The sequence below is a fragment of the Haliotis rubra genome, unplaced genomic scaffold (genome assembly GCF_003918875.1).
Source record: "Haliotis rubra isolate DU_JTF1 unplaced genomic scaffold, ASM391887v1 Scf76, whole genome shotgun sequence".
Classification (NCBI taxonomy): domain Eukaryota; kingdom Metazoa; phylum Mollusca; class Gastropoda; order Lepetellida; family Haliotidae; genus Haliotis; species Haliotis rubra.
The window spans coordinates 2,330,717-2,358,521 of record NW_025767479.1 but is presented as its reverse complement, the minus strand read 5'-3'; the positions used below and the strand labels follow the sequence as shown (position 1 = coordinate 2,358,521).

General features: G+C 39.1%; 1 protein-coding gene across 2 annotated transcripts in view; it reads right to left on the bottom strand.

Moving 5' to 3' along the window:
- The window catches only part of LOC124260330 (fucolectin-4-like), a 49,087-nt gene that overhangs the window by 2,814 nt on the left and 18,468 nt on the right, over positions 1-27,805 (bottom strand). Inside the window, exons 1-2 of one of the 2 annotated variants that reach the window (XM_046694615.1) lie at positions 7,406-7,500; positions 1,105-1,311 (exon numbers count right to left, since the gene is read on the bottom strand). In XM_046694615.1, coding sequence (XP_046550571.1) covers positions 1,105-1,311; positions 7,406-7,490 — 292 coding nt within the window. In that variant the 5' untranslated portion in view covers positions 7,491-7,500. Of the gene's footprint in view, positions 1-1,104; positions 1,312-7,405; positions 7,501-27,805 lie in introns of those variants that run through there. The other variant, XM_046694616.1, reaches the window with a different exon arrangement.

The window sequence follows — 27,805 nt, the reverse complement described above, 5'->3', positions numbered from 1 at the left end:
GTACGGAAAATCGTAGGCTACTTTACCGTACGGCGCACGTGGCAAATGTGATCCAGGTCTTAGTCGCATCTTACGACGAGCATTGGTTGCTGAAGACCAATTCTTTACAGATATAGATTTAAAAATAGCATGTAAATCTTAACTTCAGGATAATACAATATAAAAACAGAAAATAGATTGTCTTCAGTTGATCACCATACTACCCGTGAAGATCCGGGTTAGAATTGATCTTCAGCAACCCATGCGTGTCGTAAGAGGCGACTAACGGGATCGGGTGATCAGGCTCGCTGACTTGGTTGACACATATTATCGGTTCCCAGTTGCGTAGATCGATGCCCATGCTGTTGATCATTGGATTGTCTGGTCCAGACGCAATTATATACAGACCGCCGCCATATTGCTGGTATATTGCTGTGTGCAGCGTAAAACGTGATCCCTTGATCACCAATCAAGGGACCATGGGGACCCACAGTACATTTACTACCTGCATGGACCCTAACAATGCAATTTATATATTAAAAAAAACGGGCTATAGGCCATCAACTATGCTATTTGTTTGCTTGTTTGGTTGTTTGGCTGTTTGTCGCCACACTCAGCAATATTCCAGCTATATGACGGCGGTCAGTAATAATAATCGAGTCTGGATCAGACAATCCAATGATCAAAAACATGAGCATCGATCTACGCTTTTATTTTTTAATTGTGATAGTGAGTGAGTTAAAATATAATGTCACATCGGCAATATTTCAGCCATATCGTGACTAAAACTAGTTCATAATACATACATATAATATATATAACCCTGTCAACGAAGGACAGTAAATTACTAGATTATCACAAAATGAGTTAAAACTAGCTAGCATATATCTTTAAAAGTAGAAAACTATTTTTGGACAATACAATGTAAAATGAGCTATAGATCACCAGCAACTGAAGGCTGATCACCATGCTAGGGACCATGTAATTGTGATAGGATGACATGTGTCAACCAAGTCAACCAGCCCGACCACCCGATCCCTCTAGTCGCTTCTATAGACTTCTGAATACCAATTCTAACCCGATCGTCACGGGAGTCGAGATGACTCACTAACTCTGCAAACTTACGGCAGCAATCTCTGCTGGTGACAGTGACGGTGGTGATGGTGTAGGAGTTGAGTAGATCCACTTCCCACCAGTGAAAGGGGACTGACACTGTATCAGTGTGGATGGCAGTAGTGCTGTCTCCATCCACAGCTGCAGATGGTGGGTAGATATCCCGGAAAGAATCCATGCTGGCTGGCTTGTATAGCGCCACGTTTGAGAAGGCGTAGACTGTGAAAAGATAAAGCCAGGTTAGAACAGATAAAACACCTTTCCAGACTAAGGGGGTGCCGGGTTAGCCCAGTGGTTCAAGTATTTCTCGTCACGCCTGCGACCCGAGTTCGACTCCACATGTGGGTACAACGTGTGCTGCATTTTTGTTGTATGACCTGTTTTTGCCGGTTTGTTGGCAAAGGTGGCGTAAACCGTAACTTATCTAAAAAAACAACATTTATGAATGTTTGGTTGGGTTTGGCTATGCTTTGAACATGCATTAGTTGAAGGGTGAGTGAGTTTAGTTTTACGCCGCTTTAAGCAATATTCCAGCAACATCACGGCGTGGAACACCAGAAATGGGCTCCACACATTGTACCCACGTAGGGAATCGAACCCGGGTCTTCGGCGTGACGAGCGAACGCTTTAACCACTTACTACCCCACCGCCACCATTCAGTGGAAGAAGTGGCGTTCACCGTTAAACAACGAACGCACACTAACAAGCCATAGCTGGCAGACAGCGAACCAAGTGAATCGTTGCTAAGCCGAATGGTCCAACACGCTGCTTTTAAAGTTTAAAAAGTCGTCAATACTTTTCGGTGCAATGTCTGATTCCAGCAAAACGAAAACACAGCTGTTTCTTCATTTAATTTTGAAATAGACCACTCCCACGCCCACGCCCACGCCCACGCCCACGATGTATAATTAGGTGAAGGAGGAATGTAAATATACAAAGCAATGAAGTGATAACCATGACGGTGAAATGAAAACAGAATAGTATATCAACAATACAATCACGAGGTAATAGTTTTTCATTTTATATACTAAAATGGTTATAAACACGAAAGTGCTATATGCTTTGATTGAATATAATTCTAACGCGTTTGACCCGGTAAATTTATACTCCTCTTCATTGATTTATGGAGAGATCAATGTTATAGTACTAGTTAGGTACTTTCCAAAGGCGAGAGGACATGGATTTTCTCAGGAATTGTGTGCTCAAAACGAAAAAGATTTTACTCGGTCGAAGATAATGATTAATATTGACACTCAGTCTTTGAAATGTGTTGTCGTGAATATTTAACATCAGAAACCGTACACATAATCCGACTGAATGTAAATGTGAGAACGATTTCAAAGAATAATCGAACTGCATCGTGTCCTTGTCAGATGCGTTGCTTGGCTCGTGGGTTTTGTCAAAGGGGTAAACATCTAACGCTTGCATCACTTAGGATCGTCCTGTCGCGTCAAGACAACATTCCATGCATCGGTAAATACTATTCAAAGAGGCTTTTAACACAACTGACAAACGCAGTCACAGAAGTTTTACCCAGGAACTTCTGTCTTAAAGCTCTATTTACTCCTGTCATCACTTGTGGGGAAAACGAGTAATTCATCACTCCTCTCCACTGTAAGTGATATTTAAATCGCAGAGTCAATTTCGCTTTATTTCACAAAGAAGACACAGATACGAGATCAACTTGATGCCACAAACTGAGATCAACAGACGAGGGGATACTCGTCACCATGAAGAACGCCAAACAAACCTACCGTACTCTCGATACCTTGATATTTTGCTCCCGGTTATCACCAAAATTATCAATATCTCTATTTCATCTGGTTCAATGCCATCATTTCTGAAATGTACCATCTTAAAACCTCTACTTAAGAAACCCGGAAAATCTGAAGAACTTTAGACCCGTTTCTATTCTTCCTTTCATCTCGAAACTTGTTGGAAAAGCAGTCAAGCAGTTAAGGACCTTGGCATAGTTATAGACTCAAACCTTGACTTGAACAAACAAGTTAGCCAGTTGCCTCGATCTTGTCACATGCAGCTAAGAAACTTTGGGAAAATTGGAGCATGCCTGACTGAGGATGCCATGAAAATATTGAACCCTTCAATCATAATTTCAAGGATTGACTATAGAAACAGCCTCCTCGCCGGCTCTCCAAAAATGTCATCAGCAGAGCAAAGGAGCCAGACTTGTTTCACTCTACCAAAAATCAGACCATATCACCCCGATCCTCAAAGAACTTCACTGGCTTCTTGTTCAACAGCAAATCAATTTTAAACTTCTCTGCCTAGCGTATTAGTGTCAGTCTCATACTGCTCCATCTTATCTCTGTGATCTCCTCCAGCCCTATGTTCCATCTGTCCGCTCAGAATTTCAACAGCTATTCATTGTACCTAAAGTCAAATTGTGTAGCTATGGACAACGAGCTTTTTCCCATTCTGCCGGATATTAGTGGAACATTCTCCCTGCAGAACTTCGTACTACTCCAACCTACTCTTCTTTCCGTCCATCTCTTAAGACCCTCTTGTTCCGTCAAGCATTTGCCTGAACTATTATGTTTTTTCTTAGCGCTTTGAGGAAGATATTCATCCTGGAATGGCGCTATAAAAGTGGAATATTATTTATGCAATCACAGTGGACTCTCAGTTCCATCTTTGTCAGCAACTTTTTCTGCTGGTGATTAAGCATTGTTTAAAAGATAATGCTGAATGTTGGAACCCGTCAACGTAATAGGAGATCACTTTCGCTAATTATGTTATAAATTGTTTTACTTCGCAACAGAAATTACTATTCTTGACTACAACATGAGACTTGAGGCCATCGATCAGGCCCCTTTGATGTAGGACTATAGAAATACAGAACATGTTACAATACGCATTATTCACAACATAGAGGGTGTGAATTCTCTTTTAGCTTTGAATCAATTCATCGCTGAGAGTTGCTACATGCATGTAGATGCATATCGTTGAGAGCTTTTCTCTTGCATTAAGCTGCTATAGTCGGTGTGTCGAGTGGCGTTCCTTAAGGCTGAAGGTTCCGAAGTACGATGTGTCGAGTCGGGGATACGCCCTGAGCATGGTTTGCCTGTCCATGGCCTTATTCGTTTGTTTCTCCAGATTTGCACGCTTGTAACATGTGCATCAGTTGCAGTGTGGCCCCAAATAACGTGAATAACAACAATACAAATGTTAAAGTATAACAATCAAACGACTTGTACTCATTCACTTGTGTAGACATACTGCAAAGGATAGAATTACGTCTTTTATTTATCTGCTGGTAACGTTGTCTTTCGATCGAAGACATCCGAAATGTATATGATCAAACCAACACACTCCCAACACACTCCACATTAATAATCTACTATAGGTCGAAATACATCTCTTACTTTCAGGCCCGTTTTTGTCATATGAAAGAAACCAGTGAAGATCCGGGTTTGAATGGATCTTCAGTAACCCATGTCGGTCGTAAGAGGCGACTAACGGGATCGGGTGGCCAGGCTCGCTGACTTGGTTGACACATGTCATCGTATCGCAGTTGCGTAGACCGAAGCTCATGCTGTTGATCACTGGATTGCATGGCCCAGACTCGATTATTTACAGACAGCCGCTATATTGCTGAAGACTGCTGAATGCGGCGTAAAACTAAACTCACACACTTGTGTTTTTAGTTCAGTCAGCATTACACACGTTTTTTGTAAGATTCATGACATCCGCGGATGTCTAAGATCAGCATCACTTTCCTGACAAAAGCTGACATTTCCCGATATTCCTGGAATTATGTTCAAAGCGGTGTTATACCCAGTCACTTCTCAGTATAATCAGTATCTATTTACTAGTACCATCCCCATGGTCCCTAGTCTGGTGATCTACCTTCAGTTGTTGGCGATCTATAGCCCGTTTCTATATTGTACTGTCTATGATGATCTATTTTTTTTATGATAGCGCACTAGTTTTAAATTAAGAGCTGTGATATTCTAGTAGATGCTTGATTGGCAATTTAGAAGATGCTATTTGATGAACTAAGAGATGTTTTTGGTTAGAATAAAAAAAATGTAACCCAGAAAAATCTCTATGATATTCTAATAGTTTTACTGACCTTCGATGACAGCATTTTTATGTTCTAAATTATTTCATTTTAATATTGATATAAATTAAATTGTTTTCGTCATGATATGGCTGAAATATTGCCAATGTGACGCTAAATATTAACTCACACATTAACTCACTCACTAGTACCATCCGCACATTTTGACAATTTATAACTGCATCACAGCTTCGCACAACTGCAGTAGGATCCACATCCGAACATTCATAAACACAGATTATAAGCGTAAATAATAAATCTATTTGTTTTCCCTTCTATTTGTCACAAGGGATAAAGCTTATCAGTAAATAAGCACCATCAGATATTGTTAACATTTTCAATCCTATATATCCATCTGCATTGTATATTTAACCACAGACAAACTGTAGCGCAAATAGGGTTGCGCAACAAAGAGAAAATTACCAGTCTTCCTATATACGAGCGAAGCGAGCAAAGGTTGACAACGTACTTCCCTCGCTTCGGTTCGAAAAATACTTTTAATATCAAAATAAAATATCGCCACCATCAAATGTAGACACCCATTTCTTCACAGGGTTGTGCTCTCAGATTTCCAACCTCATATTTAATAATTACTCACGTAAAACATATTTAATTCAAGATTTTCAGCCACTCGTGCGACATCAATCGTTCTTCGCCTCCATTAGCCCTGCCAGCTTCCGGTTCAACGGAGTGAAGGAACAGGGCACTTAAATCTAAATATACTTGCTGAATCACATGTCCGCCATATGGGGGGAATACTTGCGGAGTTACCTCCCCTGCTTCATTCGCCCACTACGCCAGAAGTGATTTTTGTAGAATAAATATTACAAGAATTCTAACAATAACGACGACAGAAAAGAAAAATAATCTCCAACAGTTTAATGGTAAAATTAGGCAATATGATATTTCTCTTTAATTTCTGCTTATTCTTGTTCCTTCACTCCGTTGATGCGGAAGCAGGCAGGGGTAATGGAGGCGAAGAACGGTTTGATATGGCACAAGTGGCGCTTAAAGTGTTGAATTAAATATGTTTTACGTGGGTAATTATTAAATATGAAGTTGGAAATCTGAGAGCACAACCCTGTGAGGAAATGGGTGTCTACATTTGATAGTGGCAATATTGTATTTTGACATTAAAAATATTTTTCGTACCGAAGCGAGGGAAGTACGTTGCCAAGCTTTGCTCGCTTCGCTCGTATATAGGAAGACTGGTAATTTTCTCTTTGTTGCCCAATCCTCTTTGCGCTACAGTTTGCCTGTGATTTAACGAAGGACATTGAGAGTGAATTACAAATTCGTCAATCGATTAACATCACTTCATCCCAAACTCTCAGATTTGCTCTGAAATGTGTCACTATCTCATTATCTCCAATCACCTGCACACCTCAGATGTTCTCTCGCTCAGCGTGCCATTAGACTGGAACACTATATACACGTTATTTTGAATCGGGCTTATAACGAAGTGCCGTTTTCGCTAACTGATCTATATACCATCACAACATAGCAGAACATTTTGATGTTAAGAAAGTTTCCATGTTTTTATTAATGAAACCTTTAACACGTTTGTTTTCAACGTTAGGTTAACTTGCATAAAAAAAGTGAATTTTAGCTCCGTTTCGGTGAAAGATTTGATTTAAATATATTTACAAGAACTAATATATGTTCCATCTTAATTTTCTTACGAGATTGGGGGCGGTGGGGTAGCCTAATGGCTAAAGCGTTGGATCGTCACGCCGAAGACCCGGGTTTTGAATCCCCACATGGGCACAATGTGTGAAGCCCATTTCTGGTGTCCCCCCGCCGTGATGTTGCTGGAATATTGCTAAAAGCGGCGTAAAACCAAACTCAGTCGGTCAGTCTTACGAGATTGAGGAGATATTATAGGAATTTAGTGAAAGGCATCTTGGGCCACATACTTTCTCATATACAGTTTTTCTTACACTGATCACTCAACCTTTACTGCTAATTTATTCCATTCTTGTGTTCAATTCAACATACTGAAATTGCAATTATTCAATGGAAGAAAACAATCAACCAAGCGAACCTATCTGATATTTGTCATACCGTTGCACCTTATTTTTCTGTAACTGATAAATTTGGAATTACTTATTTGTTAAACCAGTGCCCTTACTACCTCCTACCTTTTTCTTTACCTTATTATTTGGCAATAGAAGCATTGTATATTTCCTGATGATGGAATATTACACATGACATGATATCTATCATACTTACCGATTTTCAACGTAGTTGTATAGGTAATATAACACTGAAACCATCTTTGCAATTGTCCCATCTTTACACCACAGACAGCAACCATATACCACACACTGTCACCCAGAGAGAAATAAATGTCTATTATCGAGTAATAGCAGACAGTCAAGGACACAAACAATTACGTATAGTTGCAAGTAGCGAAGTAGGTCTCCAATTGATTTTTCCATGCTGTTGGGTGGTCGATGATTTAGCGTTTCATTAACCAAAAACTGAGCCGAAGTTCTTCACGACTTTAGCTTACTTGGCATCTGTGTTGTTTTACGCCTCATGAAATAACTTCCAATTTGGGAATACACAGTTTTGCATGTCACAAATCTCTGTTGTCAAGAAATCTATTGGCATTTCCTGTTTAGATCATTTCAGTGCAGCTTCCGGGAATACATCTTTACAGCTTCAGAAATTCAAACCAGAGGTACCCAGGGTTCTAGCTGGGAGTTTATAAGCAAATTTAAGCTTCTGCCGGTTTGAAACCTAATCATTTCAAGAAGTCCCTAGACGTCCTATATGTTTCTTTCACAAAGGCATTGGTATATCCGGTTTAGGTTATTTAACAACTGTGCTCCAGAAGGTTAAACAACATTAGTCAGTTGTTTTACAGTAGGTAACTGTACACTAGTGATACAGCAGTTTTACTTAAAAGCTGTATCACCCAAGAAAAGGTAACAATATATAGATGAACAAATAGATGCAATGTGCAAACACCGTGCCAGTGACAGTATCACCCAAACTAGGAGTAGGACAGTCCAGTCCAGTGGTCAGATTAATTAGCCATGATATCTTCTACATAATTCCTTTGTAGTTTTCAACATGTTATACATGGTTGAAATACTGTCGATGTGACTATAAACTTAAACTCACTTACACACTCAATATGTTATGCTATGCCATATTTAGGATTATTTCATATTTCTTAGTAGATAAGAGGACATCTTTATGTATAAATTGAAGGCATAGACGATTGTCCATTACCATTCCTCCACCTACAGATGTGCAAAGCGCTTTCGCTGATGCAATGGCTGATACGCCTTTGGTTCCTGGATGACTACATAGTTACAGCATGGATGGACTGTGGTGTGGGATTCCTGATTCCTCTACGAATTCCCCACTTAACCACTGGTCCAAGAACGAACAACAACCTGGAAGGCTTCCATCAAAGACTGTGAACACAGGTCTTCCCCGCTACCATCCCAATATTTAATTCTTTGAATCTCTTCAGAGTGTTGAAAAGACAGAGGCTGACAAGATGAGTCAGACTGACTTAGGTGCATGCCACCATCAAGGAAGCAAGGGTACAAAGAAATTGACAGGCGGCTGTCGTAACTCAAACAACACCCGCAGCTAAGCCTGTATACAGTGGGTTACCTTGGATGAATTGTATGAACAAGTATTCAGTATGGATGATTAAATCATTATTTTAATACACGTAAACAGTGAAGATGTAATCTATCTGTAATTCCTTATCAGCATTAGAATTACTGATAAACTGGTACTTTATTATTTCAAAACGTATGACAAATGGAGAGACACCCTCTGCAATATAACAGAAGGTCGCATAGTTCTAGCTGTGATTGACGTAAAGTATCTGGTACTCCTTGAATGACAACATGGGTGTATTCTCTTTTTGCCTGCACTTAAATTGGCTATAAGTGGATTAGGATTAACAGTCCAGTGCCTGCAGATTTATAGTCTGTTCAAGTAAGTGGAGTTCACTACCCACTCCCCACCTAGCTTACTAACCAACCACACTGAACACAGTTCATAATGATTAGTCAACTCCTGAATGTAATCAAATATAACATGAGGCATGGGGTTTATAAAACAACAATTTAGTTTATGATAAGTCATTCTTCAATGTCAAAGGCACGTGTTCATGCCGTTTCTCATCTGGAATGTGAATGTGATTATTATGTCATGTGAAACAAATTACACAATTGTATGTATTTGTGTATTATGCACAGTGCATATAAATATTTATTTCCTTGTGTGGCATTTAACGCTTATTTTGGATTTGCTGATTTAAAATTTCATCTTATTTGTCAGATAATTCATTTTCGAATATGTGTATATATGCAATATTGTGTATGCATATTATGTTACATGCAATACTAGTAAAATTAAAAATGTCACCAAATTTACTGTTTACCACCAAGTGCTGGCATACTTGCATTTCTACTATAGACTATAGCTTTAATCCCCATTGTTGATAGGATTAGTACGGTCCAAGAAGTTTAATCCCCAAACATGGCCGTCTACATAATTTTTGTGATCTTACCACTTTGACTAAATACCACTGTAACACCAAAGGAGTGTTCCAAATGAAAGTGAAGTGCATTCTAATGTCATCGTGGCTGCCTTCTAAACTTCTATTCACTCAAGGCTACAATGTAGCATGATGAGGTTTACTAGAGATATATACAAGCGTATACATGGTTAAATATACTCATTCAAAAAATATGGGAACGCTCATTTACTTTTTGATAAGTTAAGAACGCACAACTAATGTTATACGATACTTTAGCTTTTATTCCATGAATATGACATCATGAGATGTATAGCAAAAATTCACCTGAAAGACGAGGGGTCAGTTTGCAAAGTCACAGAACCAATTGCAGATCAGTAGTGCGTGTGTCCACCTCTGTTTCTGACACACTCTGCTCATCCAGCCCTCATCCACCTCACTAATGTCCTCAGTGATGCCTGTGGTATTGCTTGCCACTCCTGGTCCAGAATTCTGAACAGCTGGTCAGCGTTCTCTGGCGGGAATGATTCTGACGGACAGGTCTACCAAGAATGTCCCAGACATGCTCTATGGGAGCAAGGTCTAGAGAATATGCTGGCCACTGCATCCTCACAATACCTCTTTGGTCAGGTTGCCACGTCAGTCATGTCAGTCAGGTTGCCACGAATACGGTACAGAGGAGTCCTGTGATGAAGACTGAAGGCACCCCACACCGTGACGGACTCTCCATCAAACCGGTCACGTTCACTAACGTTCACATCGTGAAAGCGTTCTCCTCACCTTCTGAACACCTGTGCACGACCATCATGAAACTGCAAATTGTATCGGAACTCATCGGAAAACCCGACACCATTCTTCCCGTGCTGTGACGAGGGCGTAACGGTTGCCTGACAGCTAGACGTCTGTGATGGATGCCAGCGGCACGTAAACGGTTACGAATGGACTGGGCACTGACGCTGACATTCGTGGCATTTCTCAACTGCAGGCGAAGAGCATTTGCTGTGACGAATCTCTGCCGCAGAGCTGACGTAATGACATAACGGTCATCAGTATGTGACGTTGAACGGGGTCTTCCAATCCGTGGCTGGTCCTGCACTTTCCCTGTCGTTTGAAACCTTTCAAAAAGTCGATGAATCACAGAGGGGGATTTCTGAAGACGTCGAGCAGCCTCACGAATCGAAACGCCATCCTGAAGCCACCCAATCGCTCGATCAAATTCACTCAACGGTTGTTTTTGTGCACTGACAAAATCCTCAATGACACTATTGCAGAGTGCCCAACTTCTCATACCCATCCACGCAAATGTTTCATTAGGATCATGTGATGCCCGTGCATGGTTGCATTTGTGTTCTCTGCTCCTGTCAAGGATTATGATCTCAACGATGAGCATTTTTTGGGCAAATTTTGGGTCCTTTGTTATTCTGCAAAACGTAACCAATATGGCTGTCACCAACCATTAAACTGCATTTGTGAACGCTCCTGATGTTACTTAACTGATATTGTTCAGGATAACAGCTGCAATGTAATATTCATTACTACGTGAACACTATCAAAATAACAGGTATACATACATTGATATCACATACGTGAACATCATATACAACGATGGAGTATTTATCTGAATTTACATTACACATGGCAGCAAAATATGGACAATCGTATTAAAGGGGATACATTTTTTTTGTCTGAAATAAATTAATCATATTAAATACTGAAGGCTTTGTAATGAACGCTTTGGGAATAAACCTTTTTCTTATTTTGTTAAAATATTGACAGTTAAAGGTATTGGTACTCGTCTCCTATTACATTTAAGGCGCACAATGTACATTTTCTATGATTATCACATATAAGGAACCATCTTCCAGTTTCAACAGGAAGACAATTATTTGACAGTTTAAAGTGTCTCATATTGAATATATATTTTTCAGGTAGGTGTTGTAAATAAAAATCAATATCAGTATTGTTATGTACAATCTTATAAAATCTACCCTTCGATGATGCTTCTTTTATCTAAATGCCATTTCTGTATAGAAAGATCTATAAGTCTATTCTTGATTTTATAATTAATCCAATCACTATTGACAAATGCTTGATTAATCCAAACATCCAAATTGCTCGTCTTTATTGATATGTCATTGATACATGATAGCCATTTTTTTCTTCAAGCATTATTTGATAAAATATACAGTAACATGTTTGGTTGCTTGAGTAATTTCCTGTGATCAGTCTTGCCCAGTAACATGTCATTTTAGCATAAACAACAATAGAGAGTGGTCTTTGTCCTGTTTCTGCATAAATCCTATATAATGGTGTACTTTTCTTTACCCGAGGTAATTTCCTTAAAACTGTTAAATGCCCAAATCACGTGCCCAATGACTAGCATCCAGCACAGTAGAAACCAGTACGTTTGACATATATAGGTTAAATATATCTCATCAATGAATTTCTGCCCATCAGTTGAAAAGGTGTGGCACATACATGGACAAATTTGGAGAGAATTGGGCCATTATTCATTGAGTTATTTACGACAAAATTCGATCGGAAAACGATTATGCATAATGAATCATTACAATAGGCAATAATCAATTCGGACTTGGGAAACATAAGACCTCATCAGAAAGCACGAAGCATTACAACGGGGTTAAAGCAGTGTGAGACAATCAAGGATGAAGACACAACAGACGTACTCATTGTCTAGATGGAAAAAATGGAGCCTTTAATCATTGATGTAGGAATATATTACAGCTTTGTTATAATCAGTGTCACGTGTCAATTTCACTCAGCAGATGTACACCCCAAAAAAATCAGAACAAAGGAATGGTCTTCAATTAACGCGTGTTAATACTGACTAGGCTCTGCGACATAGGCCCCAGCCTGAAGCCGACGTAAAACCCTTAAATCGTCGTATTAACTAGGTTTTCAGGGGCGGTGGGGTAGCCTAGTGGTTAAAGCTTCCGCTCGTAACGCCGAAGACCAGGGTTCGATTCCCCACATGGGTATTATGTGAGAAGCCCATTTCTGATGTCTCCCGCCGGGATGTTGATGGAATATTGCAAAAAGTAGCGTAAAACCATAATCACTCAATTAGGTTTTCAAATGAAATTCAAGAGTGAGTGAGTGAGTTTTTATTTAACGTCACATCGGCAATATTTCAGCCATATCGTGACGAGAACACTTGACATTGAAATAGAATATATAGAGAGATTATAAAACCTGCCGACAAAGGGCAGTAAAGCAACTAGAGTATCACAGATATATATGTAAAACTAGTAATTGAATCTAAAACATTTTAACTATAGGGGACAACACAATATAAAAATGGGCTATAGATTGAAATTCAAGAAAGTGGCATCAATAAATTAAATAGTAATGCAGATACAACAGCAGAGAAAAGTGATATATAGAAGCAATGTCACTGCTATGCTGCGGAGACTAGAGGGATACAAAACAAATAAAAAATGATAGATAAAATGGTAAAACTTCACTGCTATTTTCATTTAGTTATCACGACGGGTTGCTCAATCATAATTACAGTGTCTGAACACAATACCGATAACACTGACTATCAATATATGAGCATATTTCTCTTCACAAATCTGGAAACATATCTGATCCAAATAACTATCGAGGTATTTCTCTCTTGAACGTGACTGGCAAACTGTTTTCTGCTGTGATCGAAAAACGTATTAGAACATGGCTAGATGTAAATGATTTGTTATCAGAATCTCAAGCTGGATTTAGACCCAATTATTCACCATCAGACAATATATTTATCTTTCATGCATTGTGTACCCGTGAAGGTCCTGGCTAGAATATTGATCTTCAGTAACCCATGCTTGTCGTAAGAGGCGACGAACGGGATCGAGTGGTTTATAGATTTTAAAAAGGAGTTTGACTATGTTGATAGAAAGAAAATGATTGATTACTAAAGGATTAACTGGTAAATTGTTAAATGTACTCATCAGTTAAGGCATGTATCAGGACAGATAAAGAAATCATTGAATGTTTCAAAACTTCAGCTGGTGTAAGGCAGGGCTGTGTGCTCAGTCCAGTCCTATTTATATTTTTCATAAATGAACTTGAATTTGAAGATGATATTGCTTTATTATCATTTTCAGTTAGTGGCTTCCAGAAACAGTTAAATGTTCTTCAATTATATTGTGAGAAATGGGTCCTTGAAGTATACTTGAAAAAGACAAATGTTATTGTTTTCAGAAAAGGTGGTATTCTTAATAAATTTGAAAAATGGACGTACTGTAACAAGGAAGTTAGCATTGTTTCACACTGCAAATATTTAGGATTAATTGTATCCTCCAGATTATCATGGTCAGGAGCCTGCAAGCAGCTAGCTTTGCAAGAATCTAAAGCCTTGATCCCCTTATATAAGGTCTATGAAGAAATAAGTTTATATCTTTCCCAGTTGTCTCTAAAAGTTTTGACAGAAAAATAGCTCCAATTCTTCTGTATGATTCAGAAGTATGGGGAGTTAAATATAATGATTCCATCGAAAAAAATCACGCTTTATATTTGAAACATTCTTACGGTGTTGGTAAATATGACTCTAACAAAGCTATTTTAGGAGAAACTGGTCGCACTGGTATCTTTGTTTCATCACTGTTAAGGGCTGTCAAATATTGGATAAAGCTACTTCGTATGAATTCAAATAGATTTACCGTTCAATGTTATAACATGTTAAAAAGATTGGATGATAATGGGAAAGATTTTTGGTGTCTGATCTATGAAATATTCTTTTATATGTCTGTTTTTTCCCTTGCCTGGATATCTCAAGATGTGGGAAATGATAAGTTATTTACCTTTATCCTTAAGCAAAGATTAAATTACCTATCTTCACAAAACTGGCACTGTCAAATATCATCCTCAAGATTTCTGTGTCATTATGCAAATATAAAATCATTACTTGTTCCTGAAAAATATGTATCCAAACTACATGATAGAACTTTAAGAAGAGCTTTCTGTAAATTACGAATATCACTACACAATTTAATGTTAAAAATTTTAAAGAGAAAAATGTACATGATAAACATAATAGTTTATGTAATGTTTGTAATGAAGGCTATGTCGAGGATGAGTTTCATGTTTTTTTCATTTATGAACATTACCAATTTCGTAGAAGCAGATTCCTCCCTATGATCTCAACTGTGTACAACGATGAACAACAAATGAAAAACCTGTCAAACTGAAGAAATATCAATATAATATTATCTGTTTCAATATTCCTAAAAAGATGTTTGAAATTAGACGCTAATATATATATATATATATATATATATATATATATATATATATATATATATATATATATATATATATATATATACATACATTTTTGTGTGTGTGTATTTATATTTCCACGTGGCTGTGCAATGTAAAAATATAACAACAACACAACTGTTGTATAGGTCATATGACCTGAAATATTGAATAAACATCTGTCTGATATATGAGCATGATCGAGGTATTAAGAATGATGTTTGACCAGTTTGTTATTTCGTGGGTTTAAAGGTATGGGCAAGCCCCTTTGTAGTCAAATTCAGATATCAGGATTTTCAACTGAATGGACAGTGTTAAATTATGTGTGGCCCAAGAAATTAACCGAACGAACACTCTTAACCATTGCCATGGATGTCTGAGACCATCAGAAAAATATGACGTACCGACAAATGAGGGTCGTAGAGACGACTTGCATATATATTGAGTGAGAAAGTCGGACAAGAGAAAGTATTGTCATCATTTCAGTTGTAGGCTTGAATGGCGATTTAGAAAAAGTAGAGACAAACGAAGACAGAACACGGACATAAACAGAAACAAGTTGAAAACGTATTACTTCAGCAATATCTCCAGGCTTACCATCACTAAGATTACAAATTCATAGATCTCGAAACAGGGGTGAGAGAGTGAGTTGGGTTTGACACCACTTTTAGCAATATTCCAGCAATATCACAGCGGTTGACACCAGATATGGGCTTCACACATTATACCCATGTGGGGAATCGAACCCTGGTCTTCGGCCTCGAAACAGGAACTCAACTGACATCCTCATCCAAATCCAAACCAACATCTGACTCCATATCAACAGATTCACATGAACAGTCTCGAATTCAATATTCCCGCACTCACTACCATCATTCCTATCAACAAACCAGGAAAGGATCCTACCTACCTTCGAACTATCGACCAATTGCATTAACTAGCTGTGTCAGTAAAATATGGAGCGATCAATCGGCTTTGTCTGGCATCTATAATCAAATAATCTAATGAATATATCCAATCTGGTTTTAGACATCAGAGGGGCACTAATGATCATCTTGGGTGATTTGAATTATTTGTCTCAAATGGCTTCATTAATAAACAACATCTTGTATGAATATAATTTTACTTTGAAGTAAGGTATCATGAAAGATCTGTATGATATGGGTCTTCAAGCCCGTATGCATGTTTTATCGCTCGGTATTTAGAAGACAGGAATTTTAAAGTCAGAGTAGGTTCCACATTTTCTGATGCATTTGTTAAGGAAATGGGAGTGCCCCAAGGAAGCATTTTATCAGGTACTCTTTTAGTGTTAAGATATCGCTTTGGAAAGGTTTTGACTAATGATATTGATGGGTCATTGTTTGCTGATGACTTTAATATTTCATGCCGTTGTTCAAAGATGAACACTACTGAGAGACAATTATAGATTTGCTACTCAAGTGTTTGGTGCAAAACGGATTTTAGTTTTCCAAAGCCAAAACATGTTGTCTTCAGTTTTGTTATATACGCAAAATACATCAGTTTATTTTAAGATAAAAACTCTAATCAAAGTGATGAACGAGAACAGTTTTCTCGAAATAAACTTGACAATAAATTATAGTTTATTGGTCATATTAAAAATCTGAAAGTTGTCTCAAAGCTCTGGGTAAACTAATATAATGTCGGAAATAGGAAAAAACCCTGGTTTTATTTCAGATTTATATCGACAATTACTGTAGTTGATATGTGAAAGTGTGAAATATCTGTTAAACTATGTTCGGACTTATTTCAGTCTTATTACAGGACTTTACTGAGGAGAGATTAGTGCAGAAATTAGCAATGCGACTTATTTGGAACAGACCATGGCTTTATGCAAATAAGTGTGCGAGGATATTGTATTACAAAAGTCATTTTTTTAAATGCCAATTTAAATGCCAGATGTGTCATACTGCGTCATACTGTTTTGTACAATTTACTACATGTATATCCATTACTTAAGAAGTGTAATATAGATCAGTTAACCTCCTACCCATTAACTATATGAGTACAATTGTAAAAATGTTCATAATCTTATTGCAATTAGAATATTTAAAATATATAGTGCTATATACTTGGCAAGATTGGTTGTAACCTTACTGTGTATTGTATGCTATCTAGTCTGTTAACAACTACTAGTATGACCTATTGCAACATAAATGATTTTATTATGTGTAGTATTAATGTATCATTATTTCTATAATTGTTTCAGGGTGATTTATTGACGAATAAATGGTCCTTTGGGCAATAGCTCACACCCGTAGCGTGTGTTTGTCGTTGTGTTACATTCACTGCCCTGCTACATAACTACCATGGAGTCTCACTATCACAATATTTCGCACTGTGTTGTGTGGAATCACAAGCATGGCTCTTGATATGGATACACTGATTGCCTACAAATATTTTGTGCAGGAGAGGCACAGGGGGAAACCGCTCTTTAGATATGACAGGGTATATCATAGAACGAGTGCAGCCATGGGCAGGTGTATTTAGCAGTAAATAAAATGGAGTGTTTCGTGGAAAGTATTCAACCCTCACCCTCAGGTCAAACTATCTCAGAAACATCGCCGAATACCGGGAGTTGGGTTTTCAGATAGTATACCTCGATGGGACCTGGGTGAACAAGAATCACTCCACGGATTACATGTGGCTACCGACAGATGGTACATGCAACAAGGCCCCAAACATTCCATCTGGTAAAGGTAAACGCCTCATCGTTCTTCACGTGATTCTGGTCTCATTGACGGGTGCGAACTCGTCTTTGAGGACAAACCTTCATCTGGAGATTATCACGGTGAGGTGTTCCTTCAGTGGATGGAACACCAGCTCCTACCCCGTCTTGACAATCCTAGTGTTATCGTTATGGATCAACTAAGATAAGATAATCCTTTAGGAAATTAAACTGGGGGAAGTAAACGGCATGTCATAGCAATTTACAAATAATATTCGGTCCCGTCGATCTTCGGGTGGTCATGCCACCTATGTATTTTGAGACATTTAATACGATGGCTGACTAAGCTTTTCTATGGGTATCATACTTTTTTACATATCTCAACATAAACTTTATGAAGAAAGACACGTAAGATGTTAAATCAATAGATGAGACATATTCAACACAAATGTAACAGCATAAAATATCTTTCATATGACCCCTTTTGCCTGTAGGCAGTACAGGCGTTCCGTGCCAGGTGAGTCGATGGTCCGTCGTCATAACTGGCTGAGCGATCTAATTGCCATCTATAGTCTAATCTATTGTTTTCATCAGCCTTTCGTATTTTTTTATAGTTTTGCCCGATATTACGAGTAAACATTTATGTCTGGATATCCTATTACGCATCCCACTGAACGCCCAGTTAGGCCGATGTGGGTTATTTTGACATATGCAATTTGCAGTTGTGTAAATTTTAGGGATACAAAGTAACAGCCTAAAAACAGTTTTCTTCTATTTCCGACAGTAATTTACTCACTGGATTCTAAAGAACAAAGAATTATCTAATTAGGGGAGTTGTGACCAGAGATTTGGCTAATTAGGACTGATCGGACAGTAGGGGTGAGCCTTCTCCATCCTCACTAAAGTGTGTGACAACTGGGGCATCACCGATGAAAAATACCTTTTACTCAGTTGACACCACAGCTTCGTTATGAGCCCGATCCAAAATAGCGAGTATATTGCGTTCCACTCTAATGGCACACTGAACGAGAGAACATCTGAGGTGTGCTGGTGATTGAAGATAATGAGATAGTGACACATTTCAGAGGGAATATGAGTGAGTGAGTTTGATGTTACGTCGCACTCAGCAGTATTCCAGCCATGTGGCGGCGGTCTGTAAATAATTGGGTCTGGACAAGACAATCCAGTGATCAAAGAGGGAATATGAGAGATTGGGGTGAAGTGATGTCAGTCGATTAACGAATTTGTAATTCACTCTCGATGTCCTTCGTGAAACACAAAATGATTTATTGATATATAGAATTTAACATGTAAACAATATCCTGATGATGCTTAATTACTGAATATATTTAACCCTTGTGGCCAACACAAGAAGAAACTATAGACTGACATTTATAATTTACGTTTATAAATGTTCAGATGGGGATCCTACTGCAGTTAAACTAAGGTGTGAACAGATGGTATAAATTGTCAAAATGTGCCGATGGTACTAGAAAATAGAAAACAAAGAAAAAACGACTGATACAAACTCCGTATCATATCAATAAAATTCGGGAAATTAAACAGTAATATTCTGATTATATTATGAATGGAAACATGGTGACAGCTGCAGTTGTAACTCAAACTTATCCGGTAACTATATCACTTCGATTAACAGATGGAAGTTCCATTTTATAGCAGAGGCAAAGGCTATCCTCTTAGCTCTACAACCCATTGAAACATCATTTGAATTTGTGCCTAACATTGACATCCTAACATTGACAATCTGCTCTCGAAAAGTCGATGACGAGCAGTTCTTTTCCATACGGCAACCTAAAACCTGTTGCTTGGCAATACTTTGAAAACATGTGGCAGAAAAGATGGAAAAGCAAGCTTCTACTAAGAAGCTTCATGCAGTACAACCATAACCTATCATGCCCTTACTGATCAAAATTATCAAGATGATATGTTGACAAAAAGTGTCGCATTGGACACTCTCATTACACTCATTCGTGTTTTATTGAAGGGAATGGATCCTCCTTAACAGTCATTCGCCAACGATGCAATAATGGTCAACTGATTTAAATAACATTTCGAACCATTTAAACTGACATATATAAAGGAAATTAAACTATTAGATAAGACGTAGATTTTAAATTCCGAATGTCAGTTTTTATTGTTTACTGTGATAGGGACTGAAGTTTTAGTGATCTTCATCCCTTTTATTCTATTTTTCAAAAAAGAAACTTCACAAAATGTAATTTAAAAAATAATGAATAATTTTTCTCTGATGATACATCTATGTATCCGAAATGGGATCCCTATCTTTCGACTCTAGAAAAACGTTAGCAAAACCCACTCAAACCCATCCATTCGTCGTGCAAATGACGTTAGTGCCAAATCAGGTTTTGCACGTGCAGTCGATCACATGATCTTCGCATCGAAGTTTTCTTCATATGCACGTGTTTGCATTGGCCTCAAGAATTGAAAAAACACTTTTTAACCACAGTTCTAACGGTACTTGAAATGCCACGATTGTCAAATGTGCAACGTGAACGTGCCGTTGGCATGTTGCAAGTGGGAAGACCAGTTATTGACGTCGCAAGAGCAATGGGATGCAGCCGTCGTACTGTGTATGACTTGCGAGGTCGTCTACAACAAACTGGCACCACTTCTGATCGCCCAAGGTCGGGTCGTCCACGTCTGACGTCACGAGCAGAAGACCGTCAAATCGTCCTACATCACCTACGTGACAGATTTCTGCCGGCTACATGAACCAGGGCTGAGATGTTTAGAGGTCGACTGTCCTCACAGACCATTCGAAATCGGTTGCGGGCTGCCAATCTCCATTCTTGACGTCCATATCGTGGGCCAATATTGACGCCGTTTCATCAACGTCAACGTCTGCTGTGGGCCCAACGTCACCTCCGATGGACCCAGAGAGACTGGAATCCAGTCGTATTTAGCGATGAATCCAGGTTTACCCTCAGATACGCGGACGGCAGGCTCAGAGTCTGGAGACGACGTCGTGAACGGTATGCCCAATGTTGTGTACAGGAAGTCGACAAATTCGGGGGCGGAAGTTGCATGGTGTGGGGTGCTTTCTGTGGGAACAACCGTTCGCGACTTCTGGTCATCCGTGGAAACCTCACAGCTGCTGCTTACCGCGACCAGGTGCTCACCCCTGAACTCGTTCCTTTCATGGCGGCTGATGGCCCAGGTCTACAGTTCCAGCATGATAATGCTCGGCCGCATACCGCGATGTTGACACGAAATCAACGTCATGGACTGGTCATCGAGGTCCCCTGACCTTAATCCAATAGAGCACGTTTGGGATGCACTTGGGAGAAGGCTTCGTGGTCTTCGGAACCAACCTCAGAATTTGAAGGAACTTGGCGCTGCCTTGCAAGAGCAATGGCGCAGAATCCCCAACCACGTGTTCACAAGCATCAGGCAGTCGATGAGGAGACGGTGTTTGGCAGTGGTGAATGCGCGGGGCGGCCATACACGATACTGAACTGAGAAATTTCGCATTTATATTCTTGTGACTTGACATTCTGTATACCCATGTTTTGGAACGGCAGTGTAGCCTAATGGAACTGATTATGGCACTGTCAGTGTATCGAGTACATCACACAGATCTCAGCAATGAAATAATAACAATTTAACCATCTTACCATCTCTTGTTCTTTTATAGTGCCCTGAAGAAAGAATGTGAAGTTTCTTTTTTGACTCAGTATATTTGTTTTTTCTTGGCTCGAATGGCTACAAAATTGATGACAAGACTTTAGGCAACATTTACTCACTCACTGACTCGCTCACCTGTATTCGCATAATAAAATAAACGTTGGCATCAACAACCAGGCCTCACTTCGAAATTAATTCAGCCACAATCACACTGTCATATTCTCAACATCATTCATCTTCAGATGCACATCACCTTCAACAGTTACACAAATTAATCACTTCCTCCGTGGTGCAGTGGGGTGTCTGCTCTGACAACAGAAGTTCGGGCTTCGATGTCCTGGCTGCCTCATACCAGAAAACAATAAAAGGTGGGATTTGTTTTACAAATAGTTTGTGAATTTATATATTGTAGAATTAATAAGTCTGTTTACTAGTTAAAATAATTGTCCTCCTGAGAGGGTACCTAAGTCCCATTTCATTCATTTTTGTTCATCTCACGTGGTTTTAATTGTAGAATTGTTGAGTTTTAACTGTTTGGCTCTATACTCTCTGACAATCACAAGTAGCCCAAAGGATGATGTAAATCCAGCTGAGACACTATGCTGGTAGCAGATTACATACTGTAAGTTCTCAAGTGTGGCTGCTGTTGATTTATAGCCCGTTTTTATAATGTATTACTTTGTATAGAACTATATTTTCACGGGTACGTGCTAGTTTTAGTAAAGGTTTCTTGTAATCTAGCTGTTTGACTGACCCTTGATAATAGTTCTATGGAATCTAAATGTATATATGAGTAATGTATAACATTTATGGTCTTCATGTCATTTAATTATATCTCGTTTAAAAGAAACAGAACTGTATCATAAGTTTTGATTACTGTACTATATCCGAAGTAAATTGATTACTTTAAAAAGGACCGCCTCCGTGGTGTAGTGGTTAGAGCGTCCGCCCGGAGAGCGGAAGGTCGCGGGTTCGATCCCCGACCGTGTCATACCAAAAAGACGTTAAAATATTGTTCTTGTCGGTCCCTGCCTGGCGCTCGGCATTAATGGGTACAACAAGGACTGGTGGGCTCGGAATCAGTATAAGGTGTCTGAGTGGGGTATTCATGCTTCACTGCGGCATGGTATCTCAGTGGGCTAGCACTATAAAACCAGCTTAAATCTGGGCTAGTACAAGCAGCCGCACATACACATACACACGCATGCACGTCGTCATATGAGCGAAATATTCTCAAGCACGACGTTAAACCCAATTTCACCTCACCTCACCACACTTTTAATATGTTTGAATACATTTTAGAACTGCGATTGTTAGTGACTGTACCCTCAAAAGGGTTGAATTAGTGATGCATATTTGTCGGAGATGGAACGCAAGACCTTAAAATTTAAAGTATGTATATAATTGCTACGGTTTTAATAGAATAGTCTAGAAGACAATTCGTTATATTAATTTTGGCTAATTTGCTGATAATCGTCAGCAGCTTCAGGAATGATGTCAATCCTGCAGGACTCCATGCAGGTAGCAAAGGTACTGTAAGTCCCCGTGGGCGATGTAAGGCGATCCACCCGTTTTTACATTGTATCGGTAAGTATAGAGATATATTTTGTCTGGATGCATCATCTATAGTACTCTAGTTATTTTACTGTCCTGTGTTTATATGTATCTATTATGTATGCATAACTTTTATAGTCATGATCTGGCCGAAATGCTGGCACTCATAAACGAGGGTACTCATTTTGGTGTGTTTGGCAAAGACAAAATGCTGTTTGTCACGGAGTCGGAAAAAGATCCTTCCGAGTGGGGTATCCATTTGAAGCTAAGGTGTCAGAGTTGGTCTGTACAATACAACCGACAGGTCTGGTGAAGTATTGGCAGACACACAGTTTATCTCATGTCACATACAAGTCTCGCCCCCACACACCAACATACACACACTCCAATACAGCCAGTTGACGGTGGTGGACGTTCCTTCCAATTTGAGCCGCTATTTGCAGTTGAAAAAAAATCATTCATGCAAATCACAAGAAGACTAAAGTGTAAATATAATAATATCCATGTACTACCACAGGACTTTAAACAGATAGCAATATGTCTTCAGGAAACGAACTTGAAAAATACCAATCAACTTGACATCATAGTCTACGCTCCCCATCATTCCTCTTCAGCTCCTGGGACTTGGGCCTCTGTATCATCAAGAGCGATAAGCATAAGCCACCTTGAGATAAGCACACAAGCCATAAGAGGAAGATACTATAGGGTTTCATTTCAAATAATCATTTATGCATATTTGATACTGCCTCAAACACGTTCATGTATTTACAAGCTGGTCGAGGTACTTACAGAACTCTTGATGTGTCAATTATGGCCTCAAGCACACTTTACAACTCGAACAGTCCACGACCTCTGAGGAAGAGACACTGTCTCTTCAATTCTAAAACCTATGTTCTATATGATGTTTCTTCATCATCAACATGAAACTTTACTTAGGCTAACTGGCCATTTCACTGCTAAACTAAAAGAAGTTGTTTTCCAAATTCTTTCGTAATTCATCGCATACGAATACCACTGTGTAATGACTGCTTAGAAGGAGCGCACAATGGCTGAGCATTATTACTTTGGTCCACAATTTGAATAAATCTTCCAAGTCTAGGATTTACGACCTTAAACACGACCTGATAACAAATACTTTACAGATATTGTCAACAAAATTGGCGAAACTCTGGAAAACATTTCTCGTCATCGAACTATGCCCCTAAACCGAAACACTATCAAGTATCAATAGCAGCCATAAAAGAAGCTGTTAATTTCAATTTGGATAATGCTTAGGATTATGATCAAAGGTTTCCATTTATGAGTACCATATTGACCAAGGATATGCTCATGATACTGCTAGAGAAGCTCACATCCATTATCAACTGATAAAGGACCCAAGATCCTGAACCTCTTTTAAGATCATCCTTTTCATATATGAGTACCATCTGTGCGGGTGAACAGATCAATTGCCTACAAACGTCCAAAACGCAATAGATTTACCAAGGTTTATCGATCATTTTCTCGTACTAGCTCATAAGTAATCGATGTTTTGATACTTGGTGACCAAGTACTCAATTACGAATATACAATGTGGTTTCCGTAAAACAGGAGTGCCATCGATTACAATTCATTTAATAATTCGTCTTAATATAACACAATAAATCAACAACATGCAATGTCTATATTTTCAGTTTCGAAAAGTAAAAGGCACCCGTGAAGAGCCACCTCCTCGTGGTGGGTGCTGGGTAACGCTAAGCGCTCTTCATCCCGTGTGGACCCGGGGTCAACTAGGTCCATAGCACCCCATTGCTGGTCGCAAGGAGCGACCAAATTGGGCAACCTGTTTGCCGTGGGTTGCGCCCCTGTGTCGGTGGAGGAAGGGAGTCTGGTGGTTGAGGGCACTGGTTCCAGGAACAGTGTTCCTTTGCCCCCCACACACCACTTCGCCCCTTACTTCACCTAGACGGGTGGTTGAATTGGCCCGGTTCAATCAATCGGTTTGTCATGCCGAGCCCTGTGCATTCAACTTGTTTTTGCACAAATTTTATTCTTCAAGTATTTGCCATGGGGTCTTGGTCAAATAGCTTGTAGACCTGCAATATCAATTGATTCTACATACATCAAAATATACTTACCTAGAGTCTTAATGCCCAGAAGGCGATGTCTCAAGGGTCAATCTGGTGGATTTATTGATCTTGAATTATTGATACTTCTGCTGGAGTATATCATCCCATATCCTTGGTGCTGCTAGTTTGAAATCCACTGGCATATAGCATTGTCTTCGTGATACTCCGTGGTGGTTGGGGAGCTGGGATGATGAACTTCTATTAACTTATCATGATCCCCTCAAAACAACTTAAACGTACCTTAGATGATAGTACATCTTCTGATGATGATACTGTTTCTAACAGCAAATCTGATTATTGGTCACGATTTTTGGTGATTTCCTCATCGGATGATGGTCCGTAGAAGCTGAATCCCATTGCTCTTTCAAAAGCAATTTATGGTATTGCTGGTGATGTTGTCACAATGAAAAGATGCGCTCTGGCTGTATCTTGATTGAATGTAAGTCTCCATTTCAATCAGCTACGCTCTTGGCACTCAAACATCTCGTTTCAGTACCTGTTATTGTGTCACCACACAAAACTTTAAACAGCTCAAAAGGCATTGTCAGAGACCGAGAACGTTGTCTTGCTGATATGTCTGAAGATGATATAGCTTTTGAATTAAAAGACTAGGGTGTGACGGGTGTCAAACGTTTCACAAGTAGGCTGAATGGTCAGATAGTAAAGTTAACACCTATCTATTTACCTTTTCTCTTCCTGCTCCATCAACATCCATCAAAGCGGGTTCTTGTAACATTGGTGTGGATAAGTACATTCCTAATCCACTTCATCAACTATTCAAAAAAGTCAGATCGAGTACCCAAAGGCCAACGGAATCCTGTACAAGTATTTAACAAAGACTAGTATCAGATTCTAGAAGATATGGATGTCACACCTCATCACCGTGACCGTCGCAAAAGTCATTCGCCACGGTCTCGGAACAGATCCCTGTATTACCACCTAATGTCAAATGAATAAAAGTAATACACTTATCCAGTGGAACTGCAGAGGTCTTAGGAACAACTTAAGTGAAATACAGCTGATACTCCAAGACTTTCAACCATCTGTTTTATGTCTCCAGGAAACATACCTGAAGGAGACAGAAAAATTTGACTTACGTCAGTACAATTCTCATCATTCCTTTTCTCCTTCGAGTGGAAAAGCCAATGGAGGATCCTCTGTTTTGGTGAAGCAGGGTATCATACATAGCCCTGTACATCTTACCACTAATCTTCAGGCTGTTGCAGTCCGTCTAACCTTACACATAGCATTTACTTTATGCTCTTTATATATACCTCCTTCTTCAAACCTTCAATAATCTGAACTTGATCTGAACAATCTCTACATGACCAGTTGCCTCAGCCCTGCATACGTATGGGGGATTTGAATGGACATAATCCTCTATGGGGAAGTAGTGGTATTAATACAAAAGGCAAATTATTAGAGGATTTCATTTTTGACAATAGTCTATGCATTTTTAATGATGGTAGCAACACATATTTACACCCTGCAAGGGGTAGCTATTCTGCCTTGGATCTAACACTCACAGATGCAAACCTTCTGGACGAATTCTCGTGCTCAGTTCACGATGATTTATGCGGAAGTGACCACTTTCCTACATTTCTAACAGTAAGTAACCCATCCGACGTTCCACCTTCAAGGTGGAATTTTCAAAGGCTAACTGGTCTAAATTCACATCGTTGTGTGCTGAGAAATTAAAACATGAAGAATTTCAGAATATTGCTGACCCCATTCAGTTGTTTTCAGATGAACTGAATGCTATCGCTACCGACTACATTCCTAAGTCCTCTGCAAATCCACACATTCGTAAGCCATGGTTTGATGGCGATTGCAAACAGGCTAGAAAAAATAAGAAAAAAGCGGAAAAAATATTTTCGCAAGCATCCAACTGTATATAATTTGAATACTGTTAAGGTAACAAGAGCTAAGGCTAGACGTACCTTCAAACAAACTAAACGTCAATCATGGAGAACCTACGTCTCCAAGATTAATATCCGCACATCTATATCAAAGGTGTGGAATATGGTCCAAAGGATCAAGGGCAAAGGTTCAAAAACGAGTGTTAAACACCTTAAGGAAGGAGATCACTTCCTGGAAGAAGCTTCAGATATTGCAAATAAACTTGGTGAAACATTAGCTAAACACTCGTTTTCCTCAAACTATCTTCCCGAATTTCAGAAATATCAGAAGCTCGAGGAAAAGAAAAACATTAATTTCAACTCCGAAAATGGTGAAGATTACAGCGAAGTATTTTCACTACATGAGCTACAAACTGCCCTTGGGCAAGCTCATGATACAGCAACAGGGGCCGATAATATTCACTATCAGCTTCTGAAACATTTGCCTGAATCATGTCTTGAAGTACTTTTAGACATTTTTGATGACATTTGGACCTCAGGAAAATTCCCTCCTTCTTGGCGGAATGCTATTGCTGTTCCTATACCTGAGCCTGGCAAAGACCATTCAGATGCATCTAATTATCAGTAACTAGCTGTGTTTGTAAAACTATGGAACGAATGGTAAATAATCGTTTAGTGTGGTATTTGGAAACCAATAATCATATTACGGATATTCAATGTGGTTTCCGGAAAAACCGAAGTACTATCGATCATTTAGTACGATTAGAATCCGATGTTAAAAATGCTATTGTAAATAAACAACACGTAGTATCAATTTTCTTCGATCTGGAGAAAGCATATGATACTACTTGGAAGCACGGCATTTTGAAGGTTTTACATGCTTTCGGTTTGAGAGGTCGTTTACCTCTTTTTATCTCACAATTTGTAACTGACAGGCAATTTCAAGTCCGAGTGGGCTCAACCCTGTCTGATAAT